Raw genomic sequence first — 18910 nt, forward strand, 5'->3', positions numbered from 1 at the left:
TGAGGCGCTTCAGTTAATGACACCAAGACACTGATTTTAAACGGGAGGTCAGTACAGGGCGCGCGACGCCCGAAGCTGGCAGCGCACCCGGGGAGTCTGGAGTCATGACCATAACTTTCATCAAGGTCCTGCCCGAACTGGCTTTTTTAGCCAGTACAAAGAAAGCCCAACAAGAGAGGGGGTGGTTCTGGACTTAGTTTTATGAAATGAAGCTGGACAGGTGGAAGGGGCATCAGTGGGAAAGCATTTTGGCGGTAGTGATCATAATTCAATTAGATTTAGCATAGTTATGGAAAAGGACAAAGATAGATCAGAAGTAAAAATTCTCGATTGGGGAAAGGCCAATTTTACTAAGCTGAGATGTGATTTAGCCAAAGTGGACTGGAAACAGCTACTTGAAGGTAAATAAGTGTCAGAGCAGTGGGAGGCTTTCAAGGAGGAGATAGTGAGGGTTCAGAGCAAATATGGTCCCACAATGAAAAAGGATGGGACTCCCAAATCTACAGCCCCCTGGATGTCAAGGGGCATACAGGGTAGGATAAGGCAAAAAAAGTTAAATACTGCAGAAAGCCTAGAGGATTCTATAAAGTGCAGGGGTGAAATTAAAAGGGAAATTAGGAAAGAAAAGATGGCAGGAAAAAATATTGGCAAGGAAAATACAAAGATGTTTTATAAATACATAAAGAGCAAGAGGATAACTAAAGAAAGAGTAGGGCCTATTAGAGACCAAAAACAAAGCTCATGTATGGAGAGGAAAGATATGGGTACGGTTCTTAATGAATGCTCCGTCTTCACAAAGAGAAGGATGATTGTAGTTAAGGAGGAGGAGTGCGAAATATTAGATGAGATAAACATAGTGAGAGAGGAAGTATTAAACAGTTTAACATCTTTGAAAGTAGATAAATCACCAGGGCCAGATGAAATGTATCCCAGGCTGTTAAGTAAAGCACGGGAGGAAATAGCGGAGGCTCTGACCATCATTTTTCAATCCTCTCTGTCTACAGGTGTGTTGCTGGAGGACTGGAGGACTGCTAACATTGTACCATTGTTTAAAACGGGAGAAAGGGATAGACTGAGTGATTACAGACCAGTCAGCCTAACCTTGGTGGTGGGCAAATTGTTGAAAAGAATTCTGAGGGGCAGAATTAATCGTCATTTAGAAAGGCATGGATTAATCAAGAACAGTCAGCATGGATTTGTTAAGGGAAGGTTGTGTCTGACTAACTTGATTGAATTTTTTGAGGAACTATCAAGGAGGGTTGATGAGGGTAGTGCATTTGATGCAGTCTACATTGATTTAAGCAAGGCTTTTGACAAGGTCCAACATGGCAAACTGTTCAGAAAAGTAAAAACCCATGGGATTCAAGGGAAAGTGGCAAATTGGATCCAAAATTGGCTCAGTGGCAGGAAGCCAAGGGTAATGGTCAATGGATGTTTTTGCGACTGGAAAGCTGTTTCCAGTGGTGTTCCACAGGGCTCAGTACTGTGTCCCTTGCTTTTTGTGGAATACATCAATGATTTAGACTTCAATGTAGGGGGCATGGTTAAGAAGTTTGCAGATGATACAAAAATTAGCTGTGTGGTTGATCGTGAGGAAGAAAGCTGTAGACTGCAGGTAGATATCAATGGGCTGGGCAGGTGGGCAGAAAAGTGTCAAAGGAAATTCAATCCAGAGAAGTGTGAGGTAAGGCATTTGGGGAGAGCTAACAAGGCAAGGGAATACACAATAAATGATAGGATACTGAGTAGTGTAGAGGAACAAAGGGACCTTGGAGTGCATGGACTGGAGAAATTTAGCTACGAGGAAAGATTGGATAGGCTGGGGTTGTCATCTAGGTTATTCGATGAGATGGCTGGAATTGCCTGCCACTAGTTGACTGTACTAGCTTGCTTCAAGTAAAGATTATTTTAAAAGAGAATTGTACACAAACCTTATCAGCATTGCGTGATGCCACTGCCAGTTCCTTTTCTTTCCCTGCTAGTTCTTTAGCGAGAAGAGCTACTGATTCAGTTGCTTCCATGAGCTTGGAGAGACCTGCAATAATGTGTTTTGTCTGATTAAAAGCTGATGTAACTCACAAAAGGTTTCTTTCTTTTGCATGTGCTTACTGAAATGAAGTAATGCTACGGAAATATTTTCCACACTGCACACAGTGACAACACCAGAAAGCACAGTTGATTACAGTACAAAAACCTTAAACCTGTCTTCCACTTGAATAGCATAGAAAGTTTGGTTCATTCAATCTTTCTGACCTGATGCAGAATGCAAAGAGAATGCTTAATTAAAAGGTTAGCATATGTACAGTTGATACACCAGTCTTGAAAATATTACAGTTTAGAAATAACGAAGATTGACACACATTTTTCTGCCCTCGCAGCGCGTTCCTATGCAGAGCTAGACAGGTAGCTAACAACTTGATATCTTCCCATAAAAATCACAAGGCTTGACTTTTCTTGTAAAGCTTTACTGAAAGATTCTTATTGTAAAACTGAAATACAACACAGAAATGGAAGCACACATTAGTACACAAGCGCATAACTGATATGCATACACAAATTTAGGTATGCCTGAGCAACACAGTACATTTGGCATGTAAATGACCAAACACGTGGAAACACAGCTTACTGTGAATATACATTTAGCAAACTGGAAGGCATTCTCTTTAAATTAGCCCTGTACATAGTGCATCAAAATACAGCTACAAGTTAACCAGCTAGACAGAGAGCGAGCATTTCACGGCTAGCTGTGTAAGTTTGCTTACAGAGAAAAGTTACAAACTAAACATTTTCTGCAACATACAGTGTACACTAATCATCTATAACATTCTCAAGTACTTACAGACAAATAATATCCAAGACTCAGGCGTGGGAACAATATAACTTCCCAGAGCATGTGCCGCTGTAGGTCTGTAGTTTACTTTACTGCACTTACTGTGCTTTACTGCACTTTACTGCGCTTTTACTGCAGTTGCTAGGTACCAAATAGCCACTAGGTGGCAGCACACAATGGGAATCGACCCAACTTACTCAAACCCCTGAATTAACTGGAAAGCTAACATAAATTGCTACAGAGAGACAGCACACACATACTATTTATACATTAATGGGAGTAATTTCATGGGTATGAAAAGAAACTTGCAAGGGATATCAAAATCACTACAATTTTTTTTTACAATTATATTAGGAAAAAATAGGGTCACCAGGAGCAATGTTGGCCTCTTGAAAACTGATATCGGTGATATTGCCAATGATAATAAGGAAATGGCGGACATGTTGAATAATTACTTTGCGTCAGTATTCACAGTAGAGGACGAGGATAGCATGCCAGAAATCCCAAGGAAACTAATATTGAATAAGGGACAGTGACTCAATAAAATTAACATAAGCAAAGTAACAGTAATGATGAAAATAATGGCACTAAAGAGTGACAAATCCCCAGGACCAGATGGCTTCCATCCCAGAGCTTTAAAGGAAGTAGGTGAGCACATTGCCAATGCCATAAGTATAATCTTCCAAAGTTCTCTTGATTCAGGAACCGTTTCTTTAGATTGGAAGATTGCACATGTCACTCCGCTATTTAAGAATAGTGAGAGAGGTAAACCAGGGAATTATAGACCAGTTAGCTGAACATCTGCTGTGGGGAAATTGCTAGAGTCTACAATTAAGGATAGGGTGGCTGAACACCTCGAAAATTTTCAGCTGATCAGAGAGAGCCAGCATGGATTTGTGAAAGGTAGGTCATGACTGACAAACCTGATTGAATTTTTTGAAGAGGTGACTAAACTAGTGGACAGGGGAATGTCTATGGATGTTATTTATATGGACTTCCAGGAGGCATTTGATAAAGTCTCATAAGAGACTGTTAACTAAGTTTGAAGTCCATGGAATTGAAGGTAAATTAGTGACCTGGTTAGGAAATTGGCTGTGCGGCAGGAGACAGAGGGGGTGATTTTCACTCAGAAGTCGGGAAGGAGGCGGGACTGCAACTTTTGGGGTTGTACTCCCGCCTCCATGGAGATGCGGCCAATCCACGTGATTTTAACTTGATTGACCTTGTTGAGCCCACCCAGCGGGCTCAGCAGGCCAATTAAGGGCCACCCGGCAACAGGTGATATCACAGACTGAAATTTCATCTGTCAAGACGTTTTGACAGATGAAATATCAGTGTTTCACAGCTGTTTGAAGCTGTCAAACACTGACAGTCTTACTTCTAACCTGAGTCCTTCTACACAGACTCAGTTAGAAATCTCTCCAGCACAGAAAGCTGCAGGCTGTCACTTTCGACAGTTCGCAGCCATTCTGCTTTCTGTGCCGGTTAGATGATGGACTCCCAAAACCTAGAGGAAGGCTAAAAAGATAAATACAGGTAATTTAAACTTCTTTACACACTTTAGACACACCAAGCACATTTACCTTTGCACTCATGCACCGATCACTCACCTGAACACCGACATCTCGACCCCTCCAAGTCCTTCAACCTGACGGCCCGATTCCTCTAACTTTGCGTGGTTTGGAGCCATCGGGAATCCCACAGTTCAAGATTAAAAATAGGGATTAGGCTAAAAACTGCCTGTTAACTACCTGTTAACAGGCAGTTAATTGTCACTAATCCCTTCCCGCCTCAGGTAGGCGGGTCCCAGTGCGGGGTGGGTACCCGCCTCCTTTGAAACTTACATGGAGGTGGGTTGGGGGCGGGATGGTGTTGGGACCCCCGAATTCGGGACTTTAACCCCCCGCACGCCTCCAATCCTGACTCCACGAATCAGTTAAAATCGAGGCCAGAGAGTCAGGATAATGGGCAGGTATTCTAATTGGCAGGATGTGACCAGTGGTGTCCCACAGGGATCTGTGTTGGGGCCTCAACTATTCACTGTATTTATTAACGACTTAGATAATGGGAGAGAAAGTCATATATCCAAATTTGCCGAGGAAACAAAGATAGGTGGCATTGTAGGCAGTGTAGATGAAAGCATAAAATTACCAAGAGATATTGATAAGTGAATGGGCAAAACTGTGGCAAATGGATTTCAATGTAAGCAAATGTGGGGTCATCCACTTTGGATCCAGCACGGTGGCATAGTGGTTAGCACTGTTGCCTCACAGCGCCAGGGACCCGGGTTCAAATCCAGCCTCGGGTGACTGTCTGTGTGGAGTTTGCACATTCTCCCCGTGTTTGCGTGGGTTTTCTCCGGGTGCTCCGGTTTCCTCCCACAGTCCAAAGATGTGCGGGTTAGGTTGATTGGCCATGATAAAAATTGGCCCTTAGTGTTAGGGGGGATTAAATACGTGGGGTTACGGGGATAGGGCTTGGGTGGGATGGCTGTCGGTGTAGGGACCGGGTGCTAGGGTTTGGATGATCAGCCATGATCTCGTTGAATGGCGGAGCAGGCTCGAAGGGCCGAATGGCCTACTCCTGCTCCTAGTTTCTATGTTTCTATGTTTCTATGACCTTAAATGGATAGAACAGGGTACTTTCTAAATGGTGAAAAGCTAAAAACAGTGAAGGTTGAAAGAGACCTGGGGGTCCAGGTACATAGATCATTAAAATGCCATGAACAGGTACAGAAAATAATCAAAACGGCTAATGGAATGCTGGCCTTTATATCTGGAGGGCTAGAATACAAGGGGTAGAAGTTATGCTGCAGATATACAAAACCCTGGTTAGACCACACCTGGAGTACTGTGAGCAGTTCTGGGCACCACACCTTAGGAAGGATATATTGGCCTTGGAGGGAGTGCAGTGTAGGTTTACCAGAGTGATACCCGGATTCCAGGGGTTAAATTATGAGAGATTACACAAAGTAACGTGGTATTCCCTGGAATTGTAGTGTTGGAAAGGGAAGATGTTCTTGAGGGGACAAGGACAGAATCCATTTGGTTAGAGTTGAGGAGAAAAAAGGGCATGATCACACTATTGGGGGTATTCTATAGGCCTTCAAATAGTGAGAGGGAGGTAGAGGAGCAAATCTGCAGGGAAATTGCAGAGATATGCAAGAGTTATAGAGTGGTGATATTGGGGAACTTTAATTACCCAAATATCAATTTAATTACCCAAATATCGATTGAGATAATGCTAGGGTAAAGGGAAAGGAAGGGGAGGAATTTCTGAAATGTTTTCAGGAGAATTTCCTTGACCAGTATGTTCCTGGTCCAACTAGGAAGGAAGCATTGCTGGATCTGGTGCTGGGGAATGAGGTGGACCAGGTCGACCAAGTGTCTGTGGGAGAACACTTGGTTACGAGTGATCATTGTATCATAAGATTTAGATTAGCAATGGAGAGGAGGAGGAAAGACGAAACTTTTAAAACAAATTTGTAATACACACTCTGGATTAAACAGCATAAGAACCACAGACACAACTTTTTCTTGCTTCATGAATATGCTAACCAAGGAAGTGGCTGGAACAATCAAACCACACAATGGCATGTGTTTGTGTAAATTCAACTGACTATCCGGTCCAGCGAAACTCCTTGGTCCAGTGTTAACCAAACTTACAATTGGTTCCACCGAGTCTGGAAAATCTTTTTGAAATGTTAATGCCAGGTTTGTCGTTGGATTAAAACCCATTCACTAGAGTCATAATGGCACAGAAGGCGGCCATTCGGCCCATCCAGTCCATGCCGGATCTCTGTAGAGCAATCCAGTCAGTCACATTCCCCCGCTCCATCCCCGTAGCCCTGCAAGTTTATTTCCCTCAAGTGCCTATCCAGTCTCCCCTTGAAAACATTGAGTGTGTCCACTTCCACCACTTCCGTCGGCAGCAAATTCCAGGTCCTCACCACTCACTGCGTAAAAAAGTTTTTCCTCCCATCCCCCTTGTATCTCTTGTCCAAAACCTTAAATCTGTGTCCCCTAGTCCTTGTACCATCAACTAGTGGGGACAGCCTTTCCCCGTCTAGCCTATCCAAACCCGTCATAATCTTATACACCTCTATCAATTCACTCCGCAACCTCCTTTGCTCTAATGAAAACAAATCCAGCTTCTCCAACCTGTCCTTGTAGCTAAGATCCCCCATCCCCGGAACCATTCTGGTAAATCTCCTCTGCACCCTCTCAAGTGCCTTCACATCCTTCCTAAAGTGTGGTGACCAGAACTGGACACAATAATCGAGTTGTGGCCTAACCATAATATGGGGTATACAACAGAAGACGCTGGAAAAACTCAGCAGACCAGGGAACATCCGTGGAGAGAGAAATAGAGTCAACGTTTCAGGTCGAAACCCTTCTTCAGAACATAATATGGGGTGCTTTGATTGACTTTTTGTAAGATGATAATAAGATTAGACTGTGTTTGTGTGGACAAATTGTTTCAACTGAATAGGTTAGGTTGGACCAGGGGTCACACTCTCAAGTTATGTAAGGGGAGAACTAGGTTAGATGATAGGAGGTTCTTCTTTTCCCAGAAAATACTAGACGTGTGGAACAGATTACCAGTTCGTGTGGTGAACGCTGATTCGTTGAATTCCTTCTAGTGAGAGCTGGACCTGTTTCTGGCTGGGGTGGAGATCTTCTTGTATAAGTGATAGGTACCTGGTTACATTAAGCAGGGCCGGAGTGGTCTCCTGGACTAGTTTTAATCACCTAAAGGAGTCAGAGAGGATTTTTCGGATTTATTCCCTGCTAATTGGCCTGGGCTTTTATCTGGTTTTTCACCTCGCTTAGGAGATTACATGGCTCTGAGTGAGGTGGGGAATGTATGTGTTATGATGCAACTGTATGGGACAGGCTAGATGGACCAGTAGAACGTTTCCTGTCTGTCATTTTTCATAAGCTTTGTTACGTTTGTATTGCACTGATTGAAACTCCTATCTATAATACTCGTAGTCTGTCCAAGAGGTAGGAGAGAGCAGATCCCAGGGGCTCGATGGCAACAGTATGAGATTTCCAGAAAGATGTTATTCCTGGCATTACATGCTTTGTCACAGGGGGCTCTGCTGCCAGTAGTTGAAGAATGACCATGCGTTCCAGAGTGCAGTGCAGAATTTTGGTCCTGTGCATTTGAACGTCACGCCTGCGGGTTGTGGATTACCTTCCACGCCAGCTGCCATGGCTGAATGCTGCTAGGCCTACTGTCCAATGTCTCCAGCAATCTCTTATGTTCAGAAAACACATTCTATTAAAATATGGGCCCCTGAGGTTTGAATCCATTTTGTTTTCAGCAGAGGCTGGACATGAGCTGGCCCTCCAATCAGTTTGTTCCTTTTCCACCTTTGCCATCTCCACACCTGTTCACTTGTGCGCTGTTTTTCAACCCATCACTCTGCCTTCCCTACCCTACTCCTGCACATCCTTACTCACACCAACTTACCTTGGATCTCCACCCATCCGTCTCTATCTCTATTAACACATCCCCATCTCACTAGCCACCCCTCACATTCACCCTCATCCTAGTGCAATCATACCAACTAACAACACAGAACAGTAGGCACTTGGGTGTTTTATACAATCTTCATGTAAAGTTTCTGTTAATGTGGTGTCAAACATTGAAACCTTTAATTTCAACACTTTGGGGGAAAAATTCGTTCTCGCCCGGAAAACAGCCGCCCAAAATGGCCGCTGCGTTAAATGAGGTAAATTGGTGTGGGGGGCATGGTGGTAGGTGGCACACCGCTAACTTTAGGCGCAACACCGTCCTGGTGCCGTTGCACGAGGGATCCAGGACCAATTTACTGCGCTGCTGCACCGTTGCTGCTTCCCCTAGCATTTGTGTGCGGGGCTGTGAAGCTCGCAATGCATTGTGGGCAGTGAGGATCTCTGAAATTTAAAGGGCCATGCACATTGAAGCAAGAGAAAATAAAATGCACTGATTCAATACATTTTTCAGCCCTTTCTGTCTTTTAACAAATAATCAACATTTAAAAGAAGTTCCAAATGTCAATTTTCAGCACTTAAAGCTGAATTACCTTCCTAAACTCAACAAATGGGAAAAGTGCCTCAGCATTAACACAAATGGCTCAGCAAGCCAGGGAAGGGGAACCCAGGGTCTCGCACACAGCACTCCAGCTTCCAACAATCTGCACCAATGACGAGGCACATCTCCCATTCCTAGCCTCACCTCACCCCCTTGGAGGAGTTGGTGCAGGCCATTCTTGGCAGGGGCATGGATGAGCCCTTGGCCAGCGGCGGGGCTGAAAAGATACAAGCTGCAGGTATCCTCGTACGTTATCCCCCTTCTGGCACGCACCTCCAGGCTTCCCGCCCTCCCGTCAGCACAACTCTGCCCTTGTGCTTTCCTCATTTCACACACCCAAGAATTGCATCCTGCCCAGCCAGTGGGACCACAGGCGGATGATTCCATCCCAGATATGCCAGCCACAAAGGGGCTGTCTGGGATGCATCCTTCCATCTGATTGCTCCTCTTCAGTTTCCTCCTTTTCTGTGTCTTCCTCTTCTGCGTCTTTCTCTTCCCTCTGCAAGCGGATGCTGTAAATGTGAAATGACAGCATAAAATGCTGTAAATACTCAGTTGGTCAGGCAGCATGTCGACCTGAGACGTGAACTCCACGGATGTCGCGTGGCCTGCTGAGTTTTCACAGCATGTTCTGTCTTCTCAAAGGCGTCCACTTACCATCCGAGACATTGCAAGCGTCCAGCAGCACTCCCAAAACACTTAAAAACTTTTCACATCTATTGCAGCAAGCCACCACTTCAATAAAATTTTAAAAACCAGTCCAAATCCTTCCATTCAAACTTACCTGATTGATGTGTGTGTCCTTTTAACAGCTGCAGATATCGCCCCTGTCAGCGTCTGTCAGCCTGCTTGCATGGCAGGTTAACCTGACATGCTTAGGACCCAGTGCTGACTTAAGCGCTAGGGTCGAAGTTCGCGTAGGTGGCATTAAGTCGGCGTGCACGTCACTACGCTACCATTTCTTTTTCAGGGCGCTGCCGGTTACCACTTTTTGGCCAGGAGTCTTCCCACCGCACAGAAGGCCCTTTCTGAAACCTTCAAAATTCTCGTTCTACCTGGACTTCTCTTTCTGGCCTCTTATCCTCTATTGCTCTTTTCATTGGGAACTGCTGCCGTGACATCGCTGTCTCAATTTCTGTACTCTCCTCACTCACTCTAATCTACATCCCTCTGTTGTTGTTTGGCAAACAGAACTCTACCTTGTGGAGGCTGAACACCAAGGCCCCGATTTTCGGCTTGTGTGGGAAATGGTCGGGTTTCCCCGAATGTGGGGCTTCTGACACACATAAAAAAGTGTCAGCCAGCTCCACGCAATTTTCCTTCAAGTGGCCAATTAATTTCCAGCATGTGGGAAGCCTTGCTAGTTGTCCAATTCGAGTCAGAAATCCCCACAGTATGATGTCATCATTCGTGGTGCTTTCAAGGTCCACAGCAAGCACTGCATCCTCTGAAGGCTTCCAAATGAACCATACAGGATGGCAGAGGAGCCTGCAGCAGCTGTGGCCAGTGCCAGAGCCCGAGCTGCCTTCAAATTCGACGAGGCTTCACTGCAGGCATTATTGGATGGGGTTAGGGCCCACAGGGAGGTCCTCTTCCCTAGGTCAGGGAGGAAGAGGCCTCCCACTGAGGCCAATGCTGCATGGATGCAGGTGTTAGCAGATGCCAACTCGTTGGGAGTCACCAGAGGAACCTTGGCATTACATCTCTAACTCCTTCCTTTAGTCCCCCACAGTACCATCCAGAGCCCCCGTCCTCACTGTGGAGGAGATAGAGGCTGTGCAGCCAGACTCCTCAGAGGAAGCTCCAACCTCTGAGGGCGCAGCGTCAGCAGAAGTAAGCGCATCCAGCACCAGCGCAGACACTCACACCTCGGGGGGACTTTCGGGACATAGAGTAGTGTTGTCACCTGGTGTTTCACAGCTCACAAGTGAGCCTCAGCAGATTCTGGAGACAGGGACAGCAGTGGAGAGTCCTCGTCGGAGGGCGCAGGACTCTGCCAGCTCAGCTCAGCTGCGCTGCATGTCGACCCTCTGCCTCTGGGTCCACCCGCAAGAGAAGAGGTGATGGATCTCCATGCACAGATGCAGGAGTCTCTGGCAGGTTTTGTCTCCAGGGTCGCTGCGAGTGTGGATCGAATGGAGGAGTCCATAGCGACCATGAGCAGAGCCTTTGTGGCGTCATTGGCGCATGAACGCATCACCATGGAAAGGTTGGCAACCTCCATGGAGGAGATAACTCGCCAGGGTACGGAAAACATGGTGAGTGCTCATAAGAGAATGACATCTCTTGAGGAGCGCTGGCCATCTGTTGAACAGAGAAACCAGGGCCTAGAAATTCAGTTGCGTTTGCGCCCACTTATTGGCTATAAAGTGGTTTGCGCCTAAAGTTTTTTACCGCCCGAAATTCAGATGGACCCTAACATCGGCGTTAGCCGGTAGCGCTGCGCCGGCACCGATGACGTCATCGGTGTGCGCAGCGCCCCGGTTGCAATGCTATTCCGGCCCGATGGCCAAATTCAGTTGCGGCCGCCTCGCCCGTGGCAGCCGCAAACAGCGTTTGTGAAACGGACTCTTGCAGCTCCGAAAGGCCGGCGCATAAAGGTGGAGCGGCGGCCGGCCGCTTTCCCGGCGGCCGCCTGCCCGCACCTCCCTCCCTGGACTCCTGCACCACCCCCCCGCGGCACTGATGTCTGTGTCCCGCGAGCCCGGCACTTCTCCGTGGTGCCAGGCTCATTTGCCGGGGGAATCCACCGGTGATCTGACGGCTGCAGGCAGCTCCTCCTTAAGAGAAGGAGGAGGCCTGCAGTACCCCAGCCTGCCGCACCGCATCGGGTGCCGCAGCGGGAGCTGAACGCCTGAAAGTGACATTTAACGCCCCTAGCGAGGCGGCCAAACCCTGCAATAGCGCCCGCCGCCGTCTTGGCCCGTCGCAACTGAATTTTAGGCGGGCGCTACGGGAATCCTGGCGAGCGCTAAATTTCAGGCGCAAAAGACCTGGCGGGGCCATACCGAATTTCTAGGCCCAGATCTTCATGGAAGTCCTTCTGAGTAGGACTGCCAGTGCAGATACGGGTCCCCATGGCCCCCTAAAGCACAGCAAGGTGCTCTCAAGCCACTTCCAAGCGCTGGCCCCTTCTGGCCTGTGCAGCTTCAGGTGAGTGAGCAGCAGCCTGGTGCTCCTGTTGCTGATCCTGCTGTTCCTGGTTCTGCTGCTGCCGCCTCTGCTGCTGGAGATCCTCTAATGGCAAGAAGGGAAGGAAAAAAAGGCATCCCATGCTCCTTGTAGATGCCTCCGCTGAGGAAGTTCTGAGTGAGGGTGGCGAGAGGGGCTTCCCAGGAGATCGCATTGGAGAAGTGTGTGAGGCTCCAACCTTCCTCAGCTGTGCCTAAGCCTTGAAGAAGTAGCCCCAAACCTGCAACAACAAGGTCCTTCAACATACAAGTGCTGTCCCTTTAAATCGCAGCTTCTCCGATTGACCTGCAGCTGACAGCAAGCAAGCCGGCAAGCTTCACGCCAGGTCTCAGCAGCGGGGTTCCCCGCAGGCGGGTTTGATGTGGGGAAAGCCCCAAAGTTGCAACAGCCCCGGAATAACTACCTCAACAAGCTGAAAATAGGTAATTAGTGTGCCGACGACCAGTCCCGTCAGCGGCGGCCGGGACTGAAGCGGGTCGCGGGGAAACGGCCATGGCGGGGAATCAGGTGGGGGGGGGGGTCCCAACTCGCTTTTTCGCCGATTTTCGGCCCCCGGCCGCCTGAAAAGCCGCCCAATGGCGGCCAGAAAATTGACCCCCAACTCTCTGAAACAAAAGCAAAATACTGCAGATGCTGGAAATCTGAAATAAAAACAGAAAATGCTGGATATACTCAGCAGGTCAGGCAGCAGATGTGGAGAGGGAAACAGAGTTAATGGCCAGAATTTTGTTCGGGGAGGCGGGTTGGGGGCGGGGGCATCCGAGTAAGGTGGGAAACCCGGGAAGTCGGGTTTCCCGCAGGCTCTGCCGATTTTACCGGCAGGGCCTAATTTGAATGTGAGGCCTCGGTTTGCCGCCCGCAGCCAGCCAGCTTGAGAGGCTGGCTGGCTGCGGGCGGGTAGGCCTCAGTTGCGAGGGATCAGTCCAGGGGAGGGATCGTGGGAGGGGGGTTGGGATCGGCGGGAGGGGGGTCGGGGATCGTCAGGAGAGTTGTCGGCAATCGGGAATGGCGTTGGCAATTCGAAGGGGTGTCGGCAATTGGGAGGGGGGAGAAAGGATCGGCAGGGGATTGGCAGGTGACGGGGAGTAGTCAGGGATCGGGGAGGCTGGGAATCAGCAGGCAAGCGGGGATCGCAGGGGGATCAGAGATCGTGGGGGAGGATCAGGGATCACGGGGGGGTGGGATCGGGGATTGCGGTGGTTGGGGCGGGGGGTGGGGTGATGGCCAGGGATGGAGGGGGGTGCGGAGGAACGGCAGATGGGATGGAGTATTGGGTCCGGCCACCGGAGGATCGTGGCCGGCCTCATCATCATCATTGGGCGGGGTGGCCTGGAGATGGGGGGAGAGGCCTGGGAATGCGATCGACGGCCTCCTGAGGGGGTCTCTGATCGCGGGGTGTGGGTTAGGTAGGAACCCTGGATCCAGGAGGTAGGTATAAAGCCACTTACCTCCTGGATGCAGCGCTCCCCGCCTTGGTTTAACTACCGGATTCATGAATTGTGTGAAACCTGTCCCCAGGCAGTTAAATTCAAAATGGAGGGAAAAATCGAGGCTGCCTGCCTCATTGCAATATTTAAATTGAGATAACGCCCCCTGGGAGCGGGTTGGTTGCCCGCCCCACCATCACGCCTTCGGCAAAACCGGAAGTGGGCGGGTTGGAGTCGGGATCAGGTTGGGATTCACATTTTTAACAATTTAACTGTCCCTATGCTCCAAATCCACCTCTTTTTTATGGGAAAATTCCGACCAGGGGCGATTTTCAGCAGCATGTTCAGCCGCTAAAGATCCTCCGAGGTGGCCAAGATGGGGTCTTGAGTTGAACCGACGGTTTAGCCCATGTTTAGCACAAGACTCCACCTTGGTAAAGGAGTTGAAGCCTGCACCAGGAATGGCCGCCCGGAGACTTACTAAGCAGCTGATTGCCACTGACAATGCCTGCTAGTGCTCAGTAAGGAGGCTGCATGGCATGTTGGTGGTTAGCGCTTGTCCTAACACCGTCTCCTAACAGCGACCAGCTGTTTGGGTGTAAACAAGTCGTTGATGTGGATTTCAAGCGCTACTTACCATTTCATGGCCATTGCTGCTGGAGCTGTGAAGAGGACCTCTGAAATATATATGGAGACTTTCTGGGACACTTTGTCAAGACTTCACTAACACTCGAGCAACATTTATTCTGCAAATTCTCTGAGGACTTCAGCTAAAAAGAGTAAGTGCTGTGCTACTCCACCTTATTGGACGCCTTATAGGAGTCACCAGGAGAAAGGGAGCTCTTGGTCATTGGCATCTTACTAGGGGTCCCCCTTGGCCTGGAGGAGCAATGGGAGGAGAACATGAGGCCAGGCAGACCAGCACTAGCTGCTGCAGGAGAGAGGGAGAGGAGGGTGAGGAGGAGGAGTTGGCACCTTCTGCCTTGCGGGTACAGGACAGCCCTCCTCTTCTGGACCTCCTCCAGCAGGAACTCCAGTGCCACTTCTGAAAACCTATGTGCCCTCTCCCTGGGACCCTAAGCCATCCTGCAATATGCCACTGTGTGCCGACCAGTGCACTCCACACCTTCAGTGAAAGTGGGTACGAGGAGCCCACATATACTGCTCCACGAAAATTGCGTCTAATCCGCACTTGAGTGCTAAACCTGCAGGTTTCTGCTTTTTGCAGGTTTCCTGGCAAATTCAAATTATGGTAATCAGCAATTAGCACCAAAATTGTGTGCTTAATCCAGACTTTCAAACAGGCGTGTCTGATTAGCACAGCACCCATTTAGCACCTGTTTTCACCCTTTGGCCAAAATAACACCCTTAGCTTTTTAACCTCCCACCGAACCAAACCCACCCATTTTTGGGGGTTAAAATTACCCGTTAACTCTGTTTCTCTCTCCTGATGCTGCCTAATCTGCTAAGTATTTCTATTTTTATTTCAGATTTCCAGCCTCCACAGAATTTTGCTTCAGCTTCTTTAAGCTGCTGCAGGCTTATAAGACCTGCAGCTAAATGTTATTTCCCACCCCTAAAATTGGTGAGACATCAGTACTGGCCATTACTTGCCCTTGCTAACCAGCATTTCTGTTAATGAAAATCTTTTAAATAAATATTTAATCCTTTTTCTTTCTGATTCAGACTTTCACAAATTTATTGTACCATTTCAAATCTCTCCACGCACTGAGAAGTCATTGGCCTCGATTTTCATTGGGCCGTGAGGCGGGCGGGGTTTTAAAAATCGCAAAAAATGGTGGGCGGGACTCCCCCCACCTGGTTCCCGACTCCGAGCTATTTTAACTCAGGCGTGTCTGATGGTCCCGACTCCGTCCCGCATCCAACAGGCGGGACTGGTCTTTAAGGCCCTTAATTACCACTAAATGGCCTCTATAATCCTATTTTAACAGGCCCTTGCAACTTTAACCCTTTTCCCACGTAAAACATGCCTGGTGGGAATCACGAATGTGAAACCTGGCGGGAGCACTATTGCATTGGTGACTTTCAACTGCAGGTCAACCATAAAAGTTGAGATTTGATCAGCCATGATTTGCAGGTGGCAGGGCTTCGTGGTCTCAGGTCTGGGGCAACTTTTACAAGGCTTAACCACACATGTGGCAGGTTGTTGCCTCAGACCAATCTCCATTGTGACCTCCTGGGAAACCCCTCTCGCCACCTTCACTCAGCGCTTCCTCAACGGAGGCATATACCAGAAGCATGGGAGCCATTTATTTCCTTCCCATCTGGGCATTAGAGGAGCTCGAGCACCAGTCACAGCAGCAGCAGAACCAGGAACAACAGCAGCACCAGCAACAGCAGCAGCAGCAGGAGCGCCAGGCTGCTGCTCACCCACCTGAGGCTGCACAGGCCAGAAGGGGCCAGCGCCTGGAAGCCCGTCAGTGCAGGAGATACCCCCCAAACAGGGTCTACAGACGCAGGGTCAGCTACCTCAACATGTCTGAGCAGCAGTGCCAAAGGCGGCTCCGACTTTCGCAACAGGTAGTGACTAACATCTGCGCAATGCTACAGCAAGACCTGCTGCCCAGAGGACCAGGTGGACAACCATTACCAGCGGCCATCAAAGTCACCACCGCACTCAACTTTTTTGCCTCAGGCTCATTCCAGGGATCAGCAGCAGACATCAGCGGCATCTCCCAGGCGGCCGCACACACTTGCATCATGTAGGTAACCGATGCCCTCTTTGCCCTCGCGCACAATCACATCCATTTCACCAAGGATCGTGCAAGTGTCACGGTGCGAGCGGTTGGATTAGCTCATCTGGCAGGCTTTCCAAGGGTGCAGGGCGTCGTTGACTGCACACATGTGGCCCTTAGGGCACCCCATCGCAATCCAGGTGTTTTTGTCAACTGCAAGGGCTTCCACTCCCTCAACGTTCAGCTGGTGTGTGACCACAAGAAGGAAATTTTGCATGTTTGTGCCAAGTACCCTGGCAGTTGCCATGACTCCTTCATACTGCACCAGTCTAGTGTGCCTCCGCTATTCAGTCCGCCAGACCAACTTAACGGATGGCTACTTGGAGACAAGGGCTATCCCCTGAGGACGTGGCTAATGACGCCATTGAGGAGGCCAGCCAACGAAGCTGAGGAGCACTACAACTCCAGCCATATTTCCACCAGATCCATTATCAAGCAAACCATCGGTTTGCTGAAGATGCGCTTCAGATGCCTGGATAGATCAGGTGGAGCCCTACAGTACTCAGCAGCCAGGGTCTCCAGAATCGTCATGGTTTGCTGTGTACTTCACAGATTGGCTGTTAGGATCAGATCAGCCATGATCTTATTAAATGGTGGCGCAGGCTCGAGGGGCCGATTGGCCTACTCCTGTTCCTATTTCTTATGTTCTTATGTTCTTATGTAACATGGCACATCGTCGTGGCTTGCAGATTCCTGAGGGCCAAGTGGCTCCTCACATATCCTCCTCCTCAGATGATGATGATGAGGAGGAGGAGGGCGAAAACGAAGATCCTGCAGAGGCCCATCAACCAGCGGCAGCATTACGCGAGAACATTGCTGCCCGGGATGCAAGGAACGCACTCATCCTGGCCAGATTTGCTTAGCCTAGTCAATCAAACACTTTTGCTTCGCAGCTTCTTACCTGAGCATCGACAATGGCCAAGACCCCACGGATTCCTAGCTATTTGACCAGCATACTGACAAGTGCAAGTAATCCTAAGCCCTCAATGTGAAAGTCCCATTCGCGAAATGACACACGCCACAACTGCAACAGTTGCCATCAGAATTTTTATGTACAAGAACCAACTGATGGCATTTTTACAATAAACACATTTCACCCAAGTGACTACCCTTGTGACTACTTGTGCAGAATTTTCCTTTTACGCGTGCTCCTACGTAGTGCTTTCCCTGTGGCTTCAGCAGATGTGGAGGCCCCTTGCTCACTTTCCTGCTGCTCTTGTCTCGACACCTTTGGCGGGCGTCCTCTGGGGTTGCGAGCCTGTGAGGGCTCGTCAACAGCCTGCTGCTCCTGCGGCTGTGCAGGGGTTGAGACGCCTATCTCACTTGGGTGTGGATTCTGGTGGGGCTCTGACCGAGGGCTCTGCAGTGGCATGGAAGTGTGAGCGCTTGGAGAGGAGCACCCACTTCCTTGAGGTCTGCCACCAGCCTCCCTCTCATGGGTCAGGTCCCCCTCAGCACCTGCAAGTGGCTGGAGAGCACCTTGCTGCACATCAGGCGGGCCATGGGGACCTGTATCTGCAATGGCAGTCCTACTCAGAAGGACTTCCATGAAGGTCTGGTTTCTCTATTCAATAGATGCCCATCGCTCCTCAAGAGATGTCATTCTATTCTGAACAATGACCATGTTTTCCATACCCTGGTGACTAAGCTGCTCCATGGCTGTAGCCCTCCTCTCCTCTACCGTAGCTATCCTCTCCTGCACGGTAGCCAGCCTTAACACGGAGGTTGCCATCCTTTCCGTGTTCATGCGTTCATGCGCCAATGACTCCACAAAGGCTCTGCTCATGTTCGCTGTGGACTCCTCCATTCGCTCCACACTCGCAGCGACCCTAGAGATAAAACCTGTCAGAGACTCCTGCATCTGTGCCTGCAGTTCCATCACCGCTGATCTCATGGATGGGCCCAGGGGCAGAGGGTCGACATGCTGCTGAGCCGAGCTGGCAGTGTCCTGCGCCCTCCAACTAGGAGTCTCCATTGCTGTCCCTGTCTCCACAATCTGCTGATGCTCACTTGTGAGCTGTGATACACCAGGTGACAACAGTACTCTATGTCCCGAAGGTCCCACTGAGATGTGAGTGTCTGCGCTGGTGCTGGGTGCGCAGAATTCTGCTGACGCTGCGCCCTCAGAGGTTGCAGCTTCCTCTGAGGAGGCTGGCTGCTCAGCCTCTTCTTCCTGGCTAGGGGGGACGGATGCTTGTGATGGTCCTGTGGGGGTGTAAAGGAAAGAAAGAGTTACAGATGTGACACCAAGGCTACATGCACATAGCTTTTTGCAGATGCTCATAAGTCCATCTGTCACAGCTTGACAATCAATGGGCCAGAAATTCCAGGCCAGAAGCGTGAGTACGGTTGGCTTACTCACGCTTCTGGCCATTGGAAATGCCGGCGTTCAGCATGAACAGCGCATGCGGGGAACGCCGGCATTTCCAGACCTCGAGCACGTGCGACTGCACAGGCAGCGCTTGCGCAGTGAACTTCGTGGATTTCATTCATGAAATCCGTGAGGGTAAGTCCTTAGAAGTTACACGTGAAAAAAGCAAGTGTAAAGTTGTTCATTGGCTGCGGAGAAAGATATATTTTATCGTGGAGCTTTTGAAATGCAATATTTTTGTTTGGGAAAGGGA

At 49.1% G+C, this 18910-nt stretch overlaps 1 protein-coding gene across 1 annotated transcript in view; it reads right to left on the reverse strand.

Moving 5' to 3' along the window:
- Window positions 1-18910, reverse strand: part of LOC147113152 (dynein axonemal heavy chain 8-like) — a 1456516-nt gene that overhangs the window by 424588 nt on the left and 1013018 nt on the right. Inside the window, exon 39 of the mRNA XM_085998053.1 lies at window positions 1932-2035. Coding sequence (XP_085854179.1) covers window positions 1932-2035 — 104 coding nt within the window. The remainder of the gene's footprint in view (window positions 1-1931; window positions 2036-18910) is intronic.

Source organism: Somniosus microcephalus, chromosome 9, assembly GCF_052327205.1.
Source record: "Somniosus microcephalus isolate GS21.2 chromosome 9, FLI_Smic_1.0, whole genome shotgun sequence".
In the NCBI taxonomy this organism is placed as follows: Eukaryota; Metazoa; Chordata; class Chondrichthyes; order Squaliformes; family Somniosidae; genus Somniosus; species Somniosus microcephalus.